Source organism: Microcebus murinus, chromosome 5 (assembly GCF_040939455.1).
Source record: "Microcebus murinus isolate Inina chromosome 5, M.murinus_Inina_mat1.0, whole genome shotgun sequence".
NCBI lineage: Eukaryota > Metazoa > Chordata > Mammalia > Primates > Cheirogaleidae > Microcebus > Microcebus murinus.
The window spans coordinates 50,020,699-50,043,216 of NC_134108.1; the positions used below are offsets into that span (position 1 = coordinate 50,020,699).

A 22,518-nucleotide genomic window follows, 5' to 3' on the forward strand; every position below is an offset into this window, starting at 1 on the left:
TTTATCACCATAAAAAGATGTTTTAAATATATGTATGTATCACAGTGTATGTATGTTCACACACATATACATACACACAAACATGCCTATTGTCAAGAACAAACAAGTGGAACAGGGCAACATATTTTAAGGTTTACATATTTTCCTTTAAAAATGGAGACTACTTAGAAAATCTCTTCAAAAGGTTGAAATTTTATTACACATAAAACATTCCTTTTAAAAGTCACTTTATAAAGCCATGAGATTTTTTTTAATTACAAAAATAGGAACAGTAAAAAGGTGTTTCAGTAATAAAAAACACAGATTATGTGTTCTCAATTATTTTTCTTTTAAAGTATGGCATTATGGTATCTTTTCTATGTTTTCTTGTTTAGAGAAAATTTGGTGACTAAGATAAGACTTCAAATGCCACATTTACTTATGGAAATAAAATATGGTCATTAGGAAACATTTATTCTCTTTAGAAAAATATTCATCACAACATCATTACAGTAAGGAAAGTATTTGCATAAGCACTTTGGTTAATTAAGGACTAGAGGTTTCAATTCAGTTACATTTAAAATTTTTATTTAAGGATATCGGAAAAGGTAAGATAACGCTGGCCAGGCTGTTTGGATTTCAAAATTCAAAATGAGAACTTTTCTTTCCTATACTCAATACCTCTATTGAGTGAGATGGTTAAAGTGTAGGAAATGGGTTTAAAAGTAAGTATTTTCATAGCCTTCCTAATTACCAAGTTGTTAGGGAAGGTGTGTAAAAACACTGCTGTATGATTAAGAGTTGACAGCCATGATTGCCAGAAAGTGGTAAAAATTGAAAATAAGATAATTTTTAAAACACATTCAATGTTTACAGCAGCTTTATTCATAATAGCTAAAAACTTCAGCTTTATTTTTAATAGCTGAAAACTGGAAGCAATCCAATAATGTCACCTAATAATGTCCATCATTAGGTGAATGGATAAATAAATTGTGGCTTATCTGTACAATGAAATACCACTCAGCAATAAAAAAGATAAACTATTCATACACACAACAAAATAGATGAATCTTAAAATAATTATGTAGAGTAAAAGAACCCACACCAATAAAATGATTGTATACTGCGTGCTTCCATTTATATAAAACTCTAGAGCCCTTTTGACTCTGAGCAGCACCATGGCGGTTGACAAGCACCTTACAAAGGGCAGCAAAAAGGGAGCCAAGAAGAATATGGCTGACCCATTTTCTGAGAAAGATTGATATGGCATGAAATCATTGCTATGTTCCATATAAAAAGCATTGGAAGGCCGGGCGCGGTGGCTCACGCCTGTAATCCTAGCTCTTGGGAGGCCGAGGCGGGCGGATTGCTCAAGGTCAGGAGTTCAAAACCAGCCTGAGCAAGAGCGAGACCCCGTCTCTACTATAAATAGAAAGAAATTAATTGGCCAACTGATATATATATAAAAAAAAAAATTAGTCGGGCATGGTGGCGCATGCCTGTAGCCCCAGCTACTCGGGAGGCTGAGGCAGAAGGATCACTGGAGCCCAGGAGTTTGAGGTTGCTGTGAGCTAGGCTGACACCATGGCACTCACTCTAGCCTGGACAACAAAGCGAGACTCTGTTTCAAAAAAAATAAATAAATAAAAATAAAAAAATAAAAAGCATTGGAAAAACAGTGGTCACCAGGACTCAAGAAACCAAAATTGCATCTGATGGCCTCAAGTTCGTATATTTGAAGTGAGCCTTACTAATTTGCAGAATGATGAAGTTGCATTTAGAAAACTCAAGCTGATTACTGAAGATGTTCAGGGCAAAAACTGCCTGCCTGCCTAACTTCATGGCATGGATCACCTGTGACAAAATGTGTTCCATGGTCAAAAAATTGCAGACTGTGATTGAAGTGCATGTTGATGTCAAGACTACCAATGGTTATTTGCTTTATCTGTTCTGTGTTGGTTTTACTAAAAAATGCAACAATCAAATACAGAAGACCTCTTACACTCAGCACTAACAGGTTCACCAAATTCAGAAGATGATGGAAATCATGACCCAAGAGGTGCAGAGGAATGACTTGGAAGCAGTGGTCAGTAAATTGATTCCAGATAGCATTGGAAAAGACATAGAAAAGGCTTGCCAACCTATTTATCCTCTCCGTGATGTCTTCGTGAGAAAAGTAAAAATCCAGAAGAAGCCCTTATCTAAACTGAGAAAACTCATGGAGCTTCACGATAGAGACAGTAAAAGTTACTGGGGATGAGATGGGTGCTAAGTTGAATAAGCTAATGGATATGAACCACCAGTCCAAGAATCTGTTTAAAATTCAGACTTTGAATAATGACAAACACAAAGTCCTTTTGTGATGGTTAAAAAAAAAAGAAACAACTCTAGAACATGCAAACTAACCTATAATAACAACAGAAAGCAAATCAGTGGTTGCCTGGGGAAGGAAGGGCAGGTTTGGTAGTGAGAGACTAAAAAAAGGCACAAGGAAACTTTTAGGGGTGATGGAAATGTTCATTATATTGGTTGTGGTGATAGTTTCATAGATGTATATGTATGTCAATATTTTTTAAATTGTGTCCTTTAAATATGTGCTGTTTTGGTCAGGCGCAGTGGCTCACGCCTGTAATCCTAGCACTCTGGGAGGCCGAGGTGGACGGATCACTCAGGTCAAGAGTTTGAAACCAGCCTGAACAAGAGCGAGACCCTGTCTCTACTAAAAAAATAGAAAGAAATTAATTGGCCAACTAAAAATATATAGAAAAAACTAGCCGGGCACGATGGTGCATGCCTGTAGTCCCAGCTACTTGGAGGTTGAGGCAAGAGGATCGCTTGAGCCCAGGAGTTTGAGGTTGCTGTGAGCTAGACTGACGCCACAGCACTCACTTAGCCTGGGCAACAGAGTGAGACTCTGTCTCAAAAAAAAAAATGTGCTATTTATTATATGTCAATTATACCTCAATAAGGTCTTTTAAAAATTTATTGGTTCTAGGCCGGGCGCGGTGGCTCACGCCTGTAATCCTAGCACTTTGGGAGGCCGAGGCGGGCGGATTGCTTAAGGTCAGGAGTTCGAAACCAGCCTGAGCGAGACCCCGTCTCTACCAAAAATAGAAATAAATTAATTGACCAACTAAAAATATATATACAAAAAATTAGCCGGGCATGGTGGCGCATGCCTGTAGTCCCAGCTACTCCGGAGGCTGAGGCAGTAGGATCGCTGAGCCCCGGAGATTGAGGTTGCTGTGAGCCAGGCTGACGCCACGGCACTCACTCTAGCCTGGGCAACAAAGTGAGACTCTGTCTCAAAAAAAAAAAAAAAAAAAAAAAAAAATTATTGGTTCTGAGAAGACTCCGGTAGAATAAAGAAAAAAGGGAAAAGGAAAAAAATAATTTTTTAAAAGAAGAAAAGAAATTACTGGGAAAAAAACCTATTTATAATATTAGCGAATATCAAAGAGCACAATATTATAGAATTAAAACTAAGATATAACACAAATGAAAGTTTATGCTAAGGTAACCTTTTGGTCTTTCTTATAGAATCACATCTTTTTTTTAATGGACATACAAGGCTCTGAGAAGATTTAACAAGCATGTACCTTTTAGTATGTTAATGACCATGAGAGATGTAAAGGCCCACTTGTAATACTCTTGATTAAAAGATTTCCACTCATCAGCAAAGTTAAAGTAGCATAACAATGACTTTAAGTCTTGCAGACTTAATTTTTTAAAGGGTTAACTTTTTTGAAACGTCAGACTTTACAAGGATATATAATTCAAAACTTTATGTTCTGAGTAATTTCTAAACAGAATTCTAAACAGAAATCATTTAGCCTGAAAACCTTTAGGTTTTTATAGGACACTTAAGTGAAAAAGGACTGTACTCATTAAACTGAAGAGTTTTTTGCAATTCAAATATTATGCTAATTATCAATGCAATAGATCCATTTCCTGAAATGTTTTTTAGCCACCAACATTTTTAATATTAGTTGTTTAATATTATTTTTCTTAGACATAAAGATTTTATAATACATTTATATCAACATTTGTCATTATTTACTAAATACTATTTAAAAATTCAGCAGTTCTTGCCTATGATTCTTAGTAATCTCTATGTAGACTTAAATGAGTACTTGGTCATATAAAATAGAATACTGGAATTATGGGACATTCATTTTGTAGAAAATGGTATAAGTACCTCTAAATTCTTCACAGTGAATAACTATAATACTTACAGATTAAATACATGCGAAGAGGATTTTTAAAGTAATTACAAGTACCTACATAAATACTTTGGAGATGTACATGGATATGCTGATCTTTTCCTTAAAAATCCAAGTATCAAATACAAGAAGTTGAATAATGCTTACTTACATATGCACATATTGGTTTAGAGTAAAATAAAAACTTTTAAGATGGGTCATTAAAAGAAGTCTTTTGATAAATTAAGACAAAATAATTATATGAACCAATCTGATTTATTCTTCCAGCATATTCCTATTCTGTTATAGACTAAAAGAAAAGAGGACCTTTAGACTATTCAAGCAGCAACAACTACTTAGCTTCTTTTAAAAAAAACTAAAGTTCAAACAATATTTTACTGGCTATAATAGCATATTATAGTTTGATATTCAATTCCACTTACATTTATGAATTCCTACTATATCTTCACTGTAATGAGTGCCAAAGACAAAACATAAATAAAAGAAGGAACTAAAATTTACAGAATACCTCTTAGGAGCCAGGCAATTTGCTAGTTACTATACACAAATCATTGTAACCCTACAAAGTAGATATTTTTACCTCCATTTTACAGATAAAGAAACTGACATTTAGGGTTTTAAAAATAATTTGCTGAATTCCCACCCAGTAATTGGTAGACCTAGGATTAGAGCCAATGACTTTAATGACGCAAAAACTTACAGACTATTTCAGAACCATGGTGTGACCAGTGGATTTATGACAGCTGACAGACACAACGAGAACATAATCATAATAGGAAGTTAAAAAGGACACAATGTATAAGCAATACTCAGAGAAGGAAGCTAGTCATTTTATCTAGGGGTTCAAGGCAGCTTTGTAGAGGTACAACAGGACTACATTGAAAAATGAGCAAGGTGCCACCCTGCAGAGAAGATGGAAGGGTATTCTCAGGGAAGCATCAACATGAGCTTAGGACTCTTCTTGTACCTTCTTTTATAATACTACTCAATCTATTGATCAAATGCCACATTCTATATCAAGTCATCCTTAAATCCACTGCAGCAAACTTTTAGAGTGGCCTTCCATGATCCCTGCAGCTTGTGTTCATACCTTTGTGTAAACATTGGACACCAAGAACAAAGGACCATTATCCCTCAAAGTAGGAAAGAAATGTAGTAAGAGCTACAAATGCCCCAGCTTAGTGCCTGGGAAAAGTGTATGGGCTGCTGCACAGGAAGGGGGAATCCAGGCAGAGCCTCGCAGTCTCCCTAACGTGAGGAGAAGCACTGGCGTCCAGGGAGGAAAAGGCTGCTAGAGTCCACAGGGCAGAGTCCCAGAGAAAAGAGAGCTGCCCAGTGAGAGAACCCCACTGAGGGGCCCAGTTGAGTCCTCAGCTGAGTACTGGCCAGCACAAGTGTGAGGAAACTACCTGAAGGTGGGAAAAGAATCATCTGAAAGTATTGGAGGAAACCGTCAGAGGCTCACACATGGCTGGGAATAACACCTGTTCCCACCAGTCAGATTGGAAAACCTCATAATTCATGAGATATTAGGTAGAGACAAGATTTGCCTCAGTAGTGAGAAAAATTAGTCTTAGATTAAATGCTGCTCTGATCTTGCCATACAAAGCTTAAAAGCCATACCCCCCGACCCCACAAATCAAACTGTTTCTAAGAGAACAAAGCTCAAGGATATATATATATGAATACAAAAATATCCAACATCCAACAAGGTAAAATTTACATGTCTAACATCCAATAAAAAAGAACCAGGCATGTAGAGAAACAAGAAAATATGGCCCAAGATGACTACTTATCAATAGAAACAGATCTAGGAATGACAAAGAACATTAAAACAGTTATTGCTGTATCCCATGTGTTCAAACAGCTAGAGGAGAGACTGACATGTTAAATAGCAACAAGGAAAATATACATTTTAAAAAGTGGCTGGGCACGGTGCCTGTAATCCTAGCACTCTGGGAGGCCCATGTAGGAGGATCACTTGAGCTCAGGAGTTTGAGACCAGCCTGAGCAAGAGTGAGTCCCCATTTCTATTTTTTTTTTTTTTGAATCACAGTCTCACTCTGTCATAGCTCACTGCAACTTCAAAGTCCTGGGCTCCAGCAATGCTCCTGCTTCAGCCTTCCAAGTAGCTGGGACTATAGGAGCACACCACGACTCCCAGCTTTAATTTTTTTTTTTTTTTTTTTAATAAAGACAAGGTCTCACTATATTGTCCAGGCTGGCCTCAAACTCCTGACCTCAAACTATCCTCCTGCCTCAACGCTGGGACTACAGATGCAAATCACCACACCTGGCCTTGTTAATTATTTTTATGTGTATATTTTTTAAAGATATTATTTCTGTAATTTTCTTTTTTTTTTTTTTTTTGAGACAGAGTCTCGCTTTGTTGCCCAGGCTAGAGTGAGTGCCGTGGCATCAGCCTAGCTCACAGCAACCTCAAACTCCTGGGCTCGAGCGATCCTTCTGCCTCAGCCTTCCAAGTAGCTGGGACTATAGGCATGCGCCACCATGCCCGGCTAATTTTTTTTATATACATATCAGTTGGCCAATTAATTTCTTTCTATTTACAGTAGAGACCGGGTCTCGCTCTTGCTCAGGCTGGTTTTGAACTCCTGACCTTGAGCAATTCCTCCCGCCTCGGCCTCCCAGAGAGCTAGGATTACAGGCGTGAGTCACCGTGCCCGGCCTGTAATTTTCTTTATTTGGAATGCCTTAGTCAGGTTTTGGAGTTAAGGTATGCTGGTCACATAACATGAGTTGGAAAGTGTTCCCCACTCCTCTATTTTCTGAAAGAGTTTATGTAAGATTGCTGTTATTTCTTCCTTAAATGTTTGATAGAATTCATCAGTGAAATCCTCTGTGCCTGGACTTTTTGGTAGGAAGGTTTCTGATAATGAATTCAATTTCTTTAATAACTATAGAAATATTCAGATTACCTGTTTCATTTTGTGCCAGTTTTGGCAAATTGTAATTTTCAATACATTTGCCCATTTCATCTAAGTTGTCATATTTGTTGTCATAAAGTTGTTGATAATAACCTCCTTATCCTTTTAATATTTGTAGAATCTGTGATAGCCCTTTAATTTTAAATATTCATAATTTGATATTATATTTTTTCTTGATCAATCTAGTTAGGGATTTTGCAATTTTATTCATCTCAAAAAACTCAGTTTTGGGTTTGTTTTCTACTTCATTGGTTTCTCCTCTCAGCTTATATTTTCCTTCTATTATACTTAGTTTTGTTTTAATTCACCTTTCTTTTCCTAGCTTCTTCAGGTTGAATCTTAGGTCACTGGTTTTAGACTTTTTTTTCTCTAAGAAAGCATTTACACTGTAAATTTCCTTCTAAGAACTATTTAGCAGGCCGGGCGTGGTGGCTCACGCCTGTAATCCTAACACTCTGGGAAGCCGAGGCAGGTGGATTGCTCAAGGTCCAGAGTTCAAAACCAGCCTGAGCAAGATCGAGACCCCATCTCTATTAAAAACAGAAAGAAATTAATTGACCAAGTAAAAATATATATACAAAAAATTAGCCGGGCATGGTGGCGCATGCCTGTAGTCCCAGCTACTAGGGAGGCTGAGGCAGTAGGATCGCTCAAGCCCAGGAGTTTGAGGTTGCTGTGAGCTAGGCTGATGCCACGGCACTCACTCTAGCCTGGGCAACAAGTGAGACTCTCTCTCAAAAAAAAAAAAAAAACAACTATTTAGCAGCATCACCAAATATTTGATATTATATTTTCATTAAATTTTGCTTCAAAATATTTTCTAATTTAATTGCACTGTGGTCAGAAAACATTCTGTATGATTTTAAACTCTGTACATTGATTGAGACTTATTTTGTGGTCCAGCATACGCTCAATCTTGGTGAACATATAATTTGTACTTGAAAGGACTATATTCTGCAGTTATTGAGTTTCATGTTTAATAATACTAATTAGGTCAGGATAGATGGGATTGTTTATAGCTTCGTGAATTTTTGTTCAATCAACTATTTCAAGAGGGATGTTCAAAGATCCAAATATGATTTTTTTTTTTTTTTTTTTTTTTGAGACAGAGTCTCACTTTGTTGCCCAGGCTAGAGTGAGTGCCGTGGCGTCAGCCTAGCTCACAGCAACCTCAAACTCCTGGGCTCAAGCGATCCTTCTGTCTCAGCCTCCCAAGTAGCTGGGACTACAGGCATGCGCCACCATGCCCGGCTAATTTTTTCTATATATATTAGTTGGCCAATTAGTTTCTTTCTATTTATAGTAGAGACGGGGTCTCGCTCTTGCTCAGGCTGGTTTCGAACTCCTGACCTTGAGCAATCCGCCCGCCTCGGCCTCCCAGAGAGCTAGGATTACAGGCGTGAGCCACCGCGCCCGGCCAAATATGATTTTTAATTGTATAATTCTCTCATTAAAACTGTTTGCTTTGAGGCCGGGCGCGGTGGCTCACACCTGTAATCCTAACACTCTGGGAGGCCGAGGCGGGCGGATTGCTTGAGGTCAGGAGTTTGAAACCAGCCTGAGCAAGAGCGAGACCCCGGCTCTACTATAAATAGAAAGAAATTAATTGGCCAACTAAAAATATATAGAAAAAAGTAGCCGGGCATGGTGGCACATGCCTGTAGTCCCAGCTACTGGGAGGCTGAGGCAGCAGGATCGCTTGAGCCCAGGAGTTTGAGGTTGCTGTGAGCTAGGCTGATGCCACGGCACTTACTCTGTAGCCTGGGCAACAAAGTGAGACTCTGTCTCAAAAAAAAAAAAACTGCTTGCTTTGTGTCATTTGAAGATGTTATTAGTTATATACATGTTTATGATTGTTATAGCTTTCTGATAGACACTGTTATCATTATGAAATGTTCTTTATTTCCAGTAATATTTGTCTCAGATCTATAGTTTTGGAATTTTGAATGAAACAGAATTTATTAATGCATTTACTTAATTTATAAAATCATAATACAGATCTCACATAGATTTTACATATACTTGACAATGTCTGTCTCTTCTCTAAAAATATTTGGGTTAAATAGAAAATTAACAGCATTTACATCACTTTCCTTTCTCTTACTTTCTTGGTTCTTTCATTCCTTCTATACTTCTTTCCTCCCTAACTCCTAAACTTCCAGTCAGTTTAGAACAATAAATGAAATTCAATTTATTGCACTGAGGTTCTCTACCACCACTATGTTGAGCATAGGGGCTTATTTTAAAAAATACCAATACTGGTCGGTTCGAGTGCAGTGGTGTTTACAACTAATTGATCACAACCAGTTACAGATTCCTTTGTTCCTTCTCTACTCCCACTGCTCCACTTGACCAGTCTTAAAAATAAATAAATAAATAAAAGATACCAATACAGTATCTCTTTGGATGAGTGTCTCTCATCCAAAAATGGTTGGGACCAGAAGTATTTTGGATTTTGAATTTTTTCAGATTTTGTAGTATTTGCATATACATAATTAGATATCTTGGTGATGGGACCCAAGTATAAAAATAAATTCATTAAATTAATTTGTTTCATATATACCTTATACATAATATTTTTTTGCTGAAGAATCCTAAGGACAATCAATATACAATATTTTTAGTAATTTTGTACGTGGAACAAAGTTTGTATACATTGAATAATCAGAAAGCAAAGGTGTCACTATCTCAGCCACCCATGTAGACAATCTATGGCGGTTTGGCATTACCATCATTCCTGACTGTGCATTTATACGCTACTGATAAGCAATCACTTCCTTGGAAGGCAGCTATGCTCACCACTATACCACCAACACAGTAATCACTTTCTTATACTTATTCACGAATAAGTACTTAACAATAAAAAATATGACATATCAGCTGGGAGTGGTGGCTCACACCTCTAATCCTGGCACTCTGGGAGGCTGAGGCAGGATTGCTTGAGGCCAGAAGTTCTAGACCAGCCTGAGCAAGAGCAAAACCCCATCTCTACAAAAAATACAAAAATTAGCCAGGTGTGGTAGTGCATGCCTGTAGTCCCAGCTACTTGGGAGGCCAAGGCAGGAGGATTACTTGAGCCCAGGAGTTTGAGGTTGCACTGAGCTATAATGATGACATTGCACTCTAACCTAGGCAACAGAGTGAAATTCTGTCTCAAAAAAAAAAAAAAGACATATCATTAATAAAGTGAAAAAATAATATGTTCAGGATAAGTAAGCAAAACAGTAGCATCACCGGAATCCCTGTAACAGCTGTTAAATAACAGTAACGACAAACAGTGGCAGGCTTCCAGTCTCCACCTGCCTTGGTATGTTTTGATTAAAAGGTTACTGTACACTGTATTTTATGTTTTTAGGTGAGAAGAAACATCAGAAGTAGTTGAGGGACCAGGAAGTGAGTCCTCTAGGGACGAGCAGGCATTCTGCTGGCAAGATTTTCTAAATGTTTCCTCCAAAGTCATCTGCCTCATTAACAACAGTTTTTGTCTTAGAAGTCTCTCTTTGATTTTATAAACTGACATGATTTTTTGTTCTGTTGTGAATGCACACTGCTCTAGTCCTTCAATAAGCCCATCACACATGTTTTGACTGCAACTTGTCAAAACAAGAGTTCAGGTATGGAATTTTCCACTTGTGGTATCATGTCAGCACTCAGAAAGTTTCCATTTTAGAGTACTTTAGATTTCAGATTTTCAGATTAGAGATGCTCAACCTGTAACATGTTTGTTGACATATAAATTAAAAAGTCAGAAAGAGGCTGGGCATGGTGGCTCACGCCTATAGCACTCTAGGAGGCTGAGGTGGGCGGATCATTTGAGCTCAGGAGTTCGAGACCAGCCTGAGCAAGAGCAAGATCCCATCTCTACTAAAAAAAACAGGAAGAAATTAGCTGGATAACTAAAAAATATATAGAGAAAAAATTAGCCGGGCATGGTGGCATATGTAGTCACATGCCTATAGTCCCAGCTACTTGGGAGGCTGAGGCAGGAGGATTGCTTGAGCCCAGGGGTTTGAGGTTGCTCTGAGCTAGGCTGGCGCCAGGGCACCTTAGCCCAGGCAACAGAGTGAGACTCTGTCTCAAAAAAAAAAAAAAAAAAAAAAGTCAGAAAGAAAAGTCAAATTGATCTACCCATCTATTGTTGCTAACTTACCACAAGGCTAATGTTTCCAATGAAAACTGCTTTAGAGATGAAAACCTTTCCATCAATCCTACAAATAGTTCTGTAAATCAAATTCCTTTTTTATTCAAATAATAATTGTCTACTCTCCATTTTGGATATCCTATCACATTTTAAAGGGTCCAACACCCTATAACAGTGGTAATGGGAATTCAAGGAAATTATAGGCTCCAGAAGGTCTTTTTTTTAAAGAACCATGAAAATGCTAATTCTCTGTTTATAAAATGCTACATTTATAAAATGCTATTGATTGCAAAAATACTACCATCTATATGCTTATATAATTATTTTCAGTAAGATCAAACACCAATGATGTCGTTTTTCACACCAGAGATTCTTTATATAATAGAAGTCAATGAACTTAAACATATGACTTCAGTCTTCAATGAGAGAACACAACTTATGCATTTCTGAGAACATTTTATACATGGAGAAGACCCAAACTCAGCCATGAAAAAACTAATGGCAGTGACCACAACACTCCTGCTAACTTTTAAAACCATCTATTTCATCACCAAGTGTGAGTGGCTGAGGCTCAGTCATCAACAGCTTTCACTTTGACTCCAACTTGACTTTAGAATCTGAAGCCCTTACAACTGGATGGGGTGTTAGTGTGCACGGCTGGACTTCTTCAACTAATTTCTTTAAATAGTTCATTTAAATTCAATGTGGTTTTGGCCCTAGTCTGAAGAAAAATTGTATGGATGAGTTGGCATAGTCCTTAGCATCTTTCTTTGTGACTTTTCTTTTACAATAATGGCACAATCTTTTCCTCCCTTGTCAACAACAAACTTAGGTAAAGCTTGCTGTCAAAGATCTTTTAATTAATTCCATAATGTTGAAAATATTTCTTCTTTTTGATATCATAAATGATTAGAGATGAAACTAACTATAGTAGTACACTGGTGGTAAGGCAGAGAAATCGCTCTTGTCCAGGTGTAGTCCAGATTAGGAACTTATGTAGCTTATTTTGGTACTAGACAAAAAAAATGCCCTGTTGAACTGATATTAGGATCAAAACTATCTTCTACGAACCACCATACAACGCTTGATTTACCTACAATAGAATCCCGATCAGACAAACGTCAGCACCATGGCCCAGGAGTCAGGAACACAGGCCTACTACTGCCATAAACTGAGGAAGGAAAGGCTGAGCCCTGCACAAGCATCCTCTGCTGGAGCCTAGGGCCCAGGTCTAGGTACAGGACATGCAGAGGGGACAGCTGCCTGATTGTCTCCACTCACCAGGGCCTGCCCACAGGGCTTGCCTCAGCTTCTACCACCTTGGGAAGCGAGCCTGGACACCTAACCTCCCCATCTACCTCAAATCCATCTTCACTGTGAATATATTCAATAATCAAAAAAGGGGGGGGTAGAAAAAGGAAAAGAAGGGACAAAAATAAAAATAAAACAAGGAATAAAATCATAGACCTAAACATTAAATGTTAGTGAACCAAACATTCCAATTAAAAGGTAGAGATTACCAGAATAGATAGAAAAAATACCAAAAGATTTACTTTAATAGACACAGATAGACTGAGAGTAATTGGATGCAAAAAGATACACCATACCGTCTAATGCAAAAGCTGACATACGTTTATTAATGTCAGATTAAATAGACTTCAGGAAAAGCTGAGTCTCTCTCAATAATTAAAAATAATAAGGTTTAGTGACTAAGATAAAATGTGAAAGGCATTCTCACGTGCTCCTCACAATAGTAACATTTAATGTAAACTTTTTGGAAAGTATTTTACAGTATCCAACGAAAACCTTAAAATGTTAACAACTCCTCTAGAATCTGCCAGCCTTTTTTCACTTTCTAGAACCTTCAAATAGTTGTATAGTTTGCTCAGAATTTATCATTGTTATCTGTAGGAAGATCATTTTGCTAGTACCTTACTCAGGCATACCAGAAAAGATTCTGGGTTTAAAATAAAGGAACTTAACCCATTTATATTTCCTGTCATTGAGATGTCTGATCTTGTTTCATGCATTTTGTTCATACTTTTTTTGCTATTTTCTAGCTTTTGCTCTAAGAACTATTTTTTCTTTGATCTTTTGTCATTTCTAGTAATTTGAAAAGTAGAAGGCATATTTCAATTTCTAAAATACTTGACTATATATGCCCCTACTTATTAGTGCCACAAAGAATGACACTGTTATTCTGTAAACTCTCCCTCAAAAGGGAACAAAATTATCATTGTTTTGATCATTTTTTCTTATTTCAAACATTTCTCTTCAATAAGTTCCCATTAAGTCCTCTTTCCTCCAAGGGATTTATTTACTTTTTTCATCATTCTTTATTCTATTCTGCATTCTGGCAGAGCTTCTTAAGTTAGTTGTCCTACATTACTGATTTCACTTTCTGGTTTCAATTCTATAGCTTAGCACTTCTAATGCTGATTTTAATTGATTTAATTTTAATTAATTTAATATCTTCTATTCTTTCAGCTTTCTTTTATATCACTTAATCTCTTGGTAAGCAGGTTTTTTGCTTCATCTATTGTCTTCTCTCAGCTTGGATTCTGTCTATCACAGAGTCTATGTTTTCCTGATTTGAGGGTTGTTTTAATAGACACAGGGTCTCACTATGCTGCTCAGGCTGAACTCAAACTCCTGGATTCAAGTGATCCTCCCATCCCAGTCTCCCAAGTAGTTGGGACTATAGGTGCGTGCCATTGCACCCAGATATTTTCCTGATTTTTAAAGCATAAAAAATAAAATTTTTCTAAAATATACTTCTCTTTACTCTGGTAGATCATCTGTAAAAGGATGTCATCCTTCTGCCTTTTAAGAATTATATTTAATGCTTTAATATCCTTTATTGTTCCCACATTAGGGTATTTTCGGTTCATATAATCTTGAACAAGGAGTGCTATGGCTAATTTTGGTGAATCTCTGCAATCAAAATATGTGGTTTTTACTTGGTTTCCCTCATTAGCTGTTGTCATAATCTTTCTGTCTGACTTATGTTCAACATCAAAAAGTGATAGTTGTCATCTTTGACTTGTTCATAACTAATGGAAATGTCTCTACCGTTTCCTTGCTAAAAATAATTTATACATATATTTGGTATTTATATTAATAAACTATATATCTACTTATATTTTATAAAGGAATTCTATAAAGAAAGGATGTTGAACTTTGCCAAATTCTTTTTCGGCTTTTATGGTGATGACTATTGGATATTTTTTTCTCCCTAGAAGTATTAAAATGACAAATTACATTAATGTGTGTGTATGTGCATGTGTGTACTTGCATAACTGTTAGGGAACTTTCTAGTGATATCCAGTCTTTTATTTACTATGAGTATGGTGGCCTGAGTAGGAATCACATAACATTGTCACCTAATAATCTAAGGAAAATAGGATTGTTCTTAGCATTCTATTCCTATCTAATGTATTTTCATTATCACAAACAGTAAATAAAAGCCAGAAACTCCAAGAGTTCACTGTTCCAGGGTCAGGCAACAAGGGCCCTTTTTAGTTCTTTTTGTTAATCTGTCAACAAAACACAGTCATTTCAATACATGTGGACTATTTCTCTATAAAAATTTATTCCTATTTTTGATTGAATAGATTTCTCAAGTTTAAATACCAATTTAATTTCTAATGTTTTACTAATTTAACCTACTAGTCTATTATTAATTTGTTGTCAGAGTTTCCATCTACTTAAATCCTATTATTTTTCCCTACTGGAATATCATAAAATTAACAAAATTTTATTTCAGTACTTAAAAAGTAAGAATCATAAACGTGAATTTTTTTTTTTTTTTTTTTTTTGAGACAGTCTCACTTTGTTGCCCAGGCTAGAGTAACTGCCGTGGCATCAGTCTAGCTCACAGCAACCTCAAACTCCTGGGCTCAAGCCATCCTACTGCCTCAGCCTCCCGAGTAGCTGGGACTACAGGCATGCGCCACCATGCCTGGCTAATTTTTTTTTGTATACATATTTTTAGTTGGTCCATTAATTTCTTTCTATTTTTAGTAGAGATGGGGTCTTGCTCAGGCTGGTTTCAAACTCCTGACCTTGAGTAATCCTCCTGCCTCGGCCTCCCAGAGTGCTAGGATTATAGGCATGAGCCACCACGCCTGGCCAACATGAAATTTTAAATTGTGGATTTTTGTTTCTGGCTATTTTGATGACCTAATAGTGTAATCTTTTTTTTTTTTTTTTTGAGACAGAGTCTCGCTTTGTTGCCCAGGCTAGAGTGAGTGCTGTGGCATCAGCCTAGCTCACAGCAACCTCAAACTCCTGGGCTCAAGCAATCCTCCTGCCTCAGCCTCCCAAGTAGCTGGGACTACAGGTATGCGCCACCATGCCTGGCTAATTTTTTCTATATATATTAGTTGGCCAATTAATTTCTTTCTATTTATAGTAGAGACGGGGTCTTGCTCTTGCTCAGGCTGGTTTCAAACTCCTGACCTGAGCAATCCGCCTGCCTCGGCCTCCCAGAGTGCTAGGATTACAGGCATGAGCCACCGCACCTGGCCTGACAGTGTAATCTTTAAAAAATAAAAATATGTCTATTTGTATATGGGTGTTAAAGTATTTACCTAAATGACATAATTGCTGAATGTACAATTTACTTGAGGTTTTATAAAAATAAGAATTAAATACAAACTCTTTCTGTATGTATTTTACCTGAAACTTTTCTAATTTCTCATTCCTATGTATCTGATCCAAGATCCGCTCTGCCTCAGGTTCAAGAGCCTTAACTAGATTACCCTGTAAAGTATAAAACAGTATCACAACAAGACACTAAAAATGTTTAAAATATACTAAACGTATTTTGAGCTGGCAAGAAAGGAAAACCCCTAGAGACCAAAAACCAACAAGAAGCTAAAAAACTAAAGTAGTAATCATAAACTGACACTGGTTTGGGGTTTAACAGCTACATGGTATACAGAGGATGAGGCCTTGGACTCAAGCAAGGTAGGAATTAGAAGTCAGAACTACAAAAAATATTGATGTACAGGGAATGCCTTTGGTAACTTATTCCCTCCACCCCTCTCAAGTATTGCTCCCCTTTCTTTTCTTCTACAAGACTTTCCCAGACCATTCCACTTCACAGCTGTTTACTCTCCAAGGTTCCTAAAATTCTGGTGTTGCTTTTACTTGACTACTAATTATTTTCTATTAAAATTAATAATTAGGATGGGTGTGGTGGCTCACGCCTGTAATCCTAGCACTCTGGGAGGCCAAGGCGGGAGGATTGCTTGAACTCAGGAGTTTGAAACTAGCCTAAGTAAGAGTGAGTCCCTGTCTCTACTAAAAAAATAGAAAAATTAGCCAGTGTCATGGTGCGCATTTGCAGTACCTCAGAAGGCTGAGGCAAGAGGATCACTTGAGCCCACCAATTTGAGCTTTCAGTGAGCTATGATGATGCCACTGTACTCTACCCAGGACAAAAGAGCAAGACTCTGTCTCGAAAAATAAAATAAAGGCCGGGTGCGGTGGCTCATGCCCGTAATCCTAGCCTCTGGGAGGCCAAGGCGGGAGGATCGTTTGAGCTCAGGAGTTCGAGACCAGCCTGAGCAAGAGTGAGACCTTGTCTCTACTAAAAAAAATAGAAAGAAATTAGCTGGACATCTAAAAAATATATATAGAAAAAATTAGCTGGGCATGGTGGCACATGTCTGTAGTCCTACTTGAGAGGCTGAGGCAGGAGAATCACTTGAGCCCAGGAATTTGAGGTTGCTATTAGCAAGGCTGATACCACAGCATTCCAGCCCAAGCAACAGAGTGAGACTGTGTCTCAAAATAAATAAATAAAATAAAATAAAGAATAATGTTCCCTATCATTTTATGTTAAAATTAATACTCTGTCTACAAATTAACAATTAAGTTATTAGCTGATAAACAAATTAGGATGTGATTTTAACCCCACAATCACCAACAACTCTCCTGTTGTTTCCCTTTTTCTCAATATTCAACTTATACCCAGGTGCTACCCATCTTACAGCCTAAATCTCTTTCAAATCTATCCTTCTCTCCATATCCATTGCCATAGCCCTGTACCATGGTTTCTTAACCCAGGCACTACTGATATTTTTGGCCACATAATTCTTTATTGTGGGAGGTACATCATAGGATTTTGGCAACATTCCTGGCCTCTATCTACTAGATGCCAGTAACAGCCCTCCCCAGCTAGATGAGACAACCAAAAATGTCTTAGACATTACCAAATATCCCCTGATGAACAAAATAGCTTCCCAGTTGAGAATCACTGCCTTATACCAATGTGGTATCATTTCTTGTATAGTGTGCAACAATAGCTTCCTAATATGTCTCCCTGCATCTACCATATTACTACAACCCATCCAGTAACCCATTCAGATCTTCTCAGTCCCTGCTTAAGATAAGCTTAAACTCCTGCTAGTTAAGCCAACTCACCCCAGTCCCTGATGGAGGCTCAACGTGCAGTGGCTATAAAGAGCAGATTCCCTGGTTGTGTGTGCAGCTCATTCCTTGTACGTGTTGCTCTAAGGGACCTTGAAGACATCACCCTCTCCCCATTCTTGCCCACATAACTGCCTCTGATTTGTTTTTGTTGGCATCCCAGGCCCCAGCCCAGCATCTAAGATGCCTTTGAGAAGTCCTAGAACACTGTGGTCCAGGTGAACATTAGAAAGAAGGAAAAAAAAAAAAAGATAAGCTTCCATAGCTTACCATTTCTCTTAGAATAGAACCCTAAAGCCTTATTAATGCTACAAAAGCAAGCTCTTCCCACACCAGGTTCATCTTGTATCTCACTGCCTCCTTCCTCCCCTCATTCTCCACTCTACCTTTTCAGTTCCTCAAATGAGCCACTATCCAGGTGATTTGTTTTTAATTTACAGGTAGTAAGATTAACTTCTGGGGGTATACACTTCAATGAGTTTTAACACATGTAACCACGATCACAATCAGGATGCAGAACAGTTTCATCATTCTAAGAAATTCTCTCATGCTGCCCCTTCGTAGTCACACTCCTCCCCACCTCAGCTCCTAGCAACCACTGATCCGTTCTTTGTCCTATAGTTTTGCCTTTTCCTGATATCCATAATTAATCTCTCTGAGTCTTTTTCTCCACTCTTGAAACACACACACACACACACACACGCGCGCGCGCGCGCCATCTTCTTTATATTAAAATATTAAGCTTCTTATGATGAATGATCGCCGTGGCTAAAAAACCTAGTATATGACAAGTATCCCTTCCACAGTCCACATTTAGAAAAGGCTTTATCTACGTTTGTCCAATTTTTGCAATTCTGTATCTTGAATTTTAAGTCTTCTCCAGAAGGGTAGCTCCAGCTGATTTTCTGCATGCTACTCTGATGACCAATAACTTTGTTCACTTCTACAAAGCTATGAGCTGCAAAACATTCCTTAATCTCTCCTTGTAGTAGTCCTTCCTCAGGCTACTACACCTCAGTAGCCTGAGCAGCCAACTGCAATTTTCTTTCAGCAGTCTTTGCCAAAATTGTTCTGCACTTTGCTATTTGTGGATATAGCTTATCACTGAATGTCTAAAGGTAATACTGATGACACTGCTAAATCAACATGTCAGATATAGTAGAGGCAAGCCTACCTACACCTAGATAGATGATCTGATATTTAAAAGCTCACTGCCTTGGCTCATAGGGTTGCTAACACTACAAAATCATAGGAATACTGTATATAATATTATACAGGTTTTAATAAGTGCATCTGACAAAATCCCTCATAATTCTCTTATAGTGGAACAGATGAGTTATAACTATAGTTGTTTGAATAACTGGATCCAAAAAATATTGATTAAATAATTGGTGTCTTCCTAAAATAAGGCCTCTAAGTGGTATGCTACAGGTGACTAAACTTAGTCCTATCCTATTTACACATTTTAATTAATGAATGGCTGAAGATACAGAAGGATGATTATCAAATTTATAAATGTCATAGTTAGTAGGGATCGCCAAAAAAAAATTTTGTTAGAATCATACTTCAAAAAGATTTCAACAAAACAATCAATAAAATGGAACAATGTAGACAAACTAATAAGCTGAAATGTAATAGAAGGAAAAAGATAACAACAACACAAACATAAAATGAAACCCATATTGACAGCAGCCTACATAGTAAGATCTGGGTGTGTTAGTAATTACAAATTCAATATAAGTCATCAATGTGGCATAGCTTATCAAAAAAGAAAAACACTATTCCATTGCTTTTTTCAGGTTCACTAAGGAATTCCATGTTACAAATTCCAGTGGTCAATTCTCAATCTCATTTTCACCCTGTAGCAGCATTTAACAAGGGTGACCATTCATTCTTTTTATACCATTTTTCTTCTCTTCATTGAACACTCTCTTGGTTCTCCTCCTACCTTACTGGCTGCTCTTTCCAGGCTCCTTTAAGACTGACAACTCCCAAATTTATATTTCCAATGAAGTCTAAACTCATAGGCATCTACCTTGTCATCACAGCAACCCGTACTTCTACCTCCCTACCCAAACCTGCTTTTCCTGTAGTCTTCCCCATCTCAGTAAACAGCAACTTCATCTTTCCAACTGCTCAGGCCAAAACCTTGAAGTCGTTCTTGATACCTCTCTCTTTTTTTTTTCATACCCTTTTTCCATTCCATCAGTAAACGCTGTAGACTTTGCCTACAAAATATATCCAGAATCTGTCCACTTCTTACCACTTCACTGCTCTATCATCTCCTCTAGAGATTGTTGGAATAGTCTCCTAAAGGGTTTCCTTACTGCCAACCTTGGAACTGTATCCCCAGAGTCTATTCTCAAAACTGTGTCCAGAGAGATCTTTTTAAAACATGCATTGACTCAACATTCTAAGACTATTTACTGAGATCCATCTAGAGGTGCATGGGATATATCTGAGATCAGAAGAGATAAAAATGATTGCCTTCAGGAAACTTTTGAAACCTCAAAGGGGACAGACAACAAACTATAAGCACCATAAATAAGTAAATTATATGGTGGCTCCATAAGTGCTACAGGAAAAATATACAGCAGGGGAAAGAGAAGCAGCACCAGGCAAAAAGGAATGTGCTGTAAATTCAAACAGGGAGACAAGTCTAGGCTTCACTGGCAAAGTAACTTTTGGGCAAAGACTTAAAGAAGGTAAAGATTTAGCCATGCAGAGGGAAAGAGTATTCCAGGCAGAAAGATGTTAACATCAAGTCTCTCATAAAAATATTATTTTTGGTTCCTTAAACCTTTAACTGACCACATGATGGGCTGAAAGACACAAGATTTTATACTTATTTTTATCTAAATATTACTTGTATTTTAATTTTTAAATACTTTCCTAATAAACCACAAGTGCTTTTTTAGAAATGGTAATTTAAGTGAAGTATTAGAAATTACTCATACAAGTGAGCATTAAATCTTTTTCTAAAATTTAATTAGGAGTTTCATCTTTCATTTCATTGAATTAATTTCTTTCTTTTTTCCTTTTTTTTTTTTCCTTTTTTTGAGATAGAGTCTTGCTCTGTTGCCCAGGCTAGAGTGCAGTGGCATCATAATAGTTCACTGCAACTTCAAACTTCTGGGTTCAAGTGATCCTCCTGCCTCAGCCTTCAGAGTAGCTGGGATAACAGGCGTGGACCACCACATCCAGCTAATTTTTCTTTTCTATTTTTTGTAGAGATAGCATCTCACTCTTGCTCAGGCTGGTCTTGAACTCCTGAGTTCAAGCAATCCTCCCACCTCAGCCTCCTAGATAGTGGCTAGGATTACAGGTATGAGCCATTGTGCCCAGCCTGAATTTCTTTTATGGCCCATAAAAAGAAGTTAGAAAGGCCTATATTTTTTGATATGCACCTATGACATATCTAATATTCAGGAGAAAAAAAAAAAAACAAAAAACAGCAAGTGCACCAAACTTGGGAATCCAGTGGATTTAGCCTGCTAAGAATATAAACACTTTTCAAATACCAATACCAACTGATTTTTCAGACTAAGGCAGTTACAAAATTAATGATAAGCAAAGTCATAAGATTTATTAACACAATAAAATTAGTACAAAATGATGGATTTTTAAAAGCCTGTCAGTTTCTACCTAATTGGGTGAGACTAGCACAATGTTTGTTTTTACCTTCTGGTGGCCTGTTGGATGTTGCCACAACGACGACCCCGTTTTTGAACAGATTTTCAAAAAGCTGTTTCAGAATCATGGCATCAGCAATGTCAGTGACCTATTGACAACAACACATTTGTTTTATTTTAATTTCACTTCTGCTCTAACAAATTTGCTAATGAATCGTCTTTTTTTAAAGATGGAAGTAAATTCCAAGAGAAAAATTCTAATTATCATCATGAAGAGAAGAGTAGATAATTAAAAGCAGAAAACACTGTACAGCAGTCTTTTAAACTTGACTCTTTTTTGTGCAAGCCTATCATTTATTTCTACACAAATTATCAAATGATTCTACGGTAACTTCTTTTATAGAATTACAGGTGGAAAGTATAGATAATTGTCCTAAACATTGAGGAAGTCTAATTAATGAGAACTAACATGACCAACTCCCTCCTCCTATTCCTACCCACTCCTCCCACCCAAAAAAATGACAGAGAAAAAAAGAGAAATAATAATAAAATACACAGGCTGTTTGAGATTTCTAATACCTTTCTGGCAAAGGTTCCTGGAAAGGTGACTTTAAATGGTCATGGGCCTTTAGAAATAAGGACAAGTAGCCAGTGAGACATAATCAGCTGCTGTTGAAAATAGAATGATATGACATAGATACTATTGTGCAATTGTTGCACAAAACAATTCAACAGATGGCCCATCACAAAAATAAGCAATTTCATTGTTCTTTTTAAGTGCCTTCTATTACTGTCCATGAATAATCAAAAGGCACTGCAGTCACTTCCAGCACAGCCAGCCTCTGCTAACCTTCGCAAACACAAATATTCCCTCCACACACACACACACACAAAAAAAACTTTCAAGAATGGCTAATACAATGCTTTAAAAAATAAATTCTCACAATACTAGAAATGCATAATGCAGATAAAACTATTCCATCTAAGTTAAGTTACAGAGAAATATACTGTTGATCTTTTCTAACATTATTTTATAAATCTACAATTTAAAAATAAGCTTAATGATAACTTTTTTCAAAAAGCTTTTACAATTCACAAAGAAATACAGCAATTAAGGAGGGAAGAAATTTGACTTCAAAAACAAATATACAGTGAAG

At 37.2% G+C, this 22,518-nt stretch overlaps 1 protein-coding gene, 1 non-coding gene and 1 pseudogene across 3 annotated transcripts in view; 2 read left to right on the forward strand and 1 right to left on the reverse strand.

Annotated features, from left to right (window-relative positions):
* AFG1L (AFG1 like ATPase) overlaps window positions 1-22,518 on the reverse strand; it is a 182,149-nt gene that overhangs the window by 99,784 nt on the left and 59,847 nt on the right. For both annotated transcript variants that reach the window (XM_076003078.1, XM_076003079.1), the window contains exon 6: window positions 21,411-21,510. In XM_076003078.1, coding sequence (XP_075859193.1) covers window positions 21,411-21,510 — 100 coding nt within the window. The remainder of the gene's footprint in view (window positions 1-21,410; window positions 21,511-22,518) is intronic.
* LOC105864928 (small ribosomal subunit protein eS1-like) lies at window positions 1,158-2,299 on the forward strand (annotated as a pseudogene).
* Window positions 17,700-17,834, forward strand: LOC142871278 (small nucleolar RNA SNORA70). The gene has a single exon (XR_012919529.1). It is a non-coding gene; the product is annotated as a small nucleolar RNA SNORA70 (small nucleolar RNA).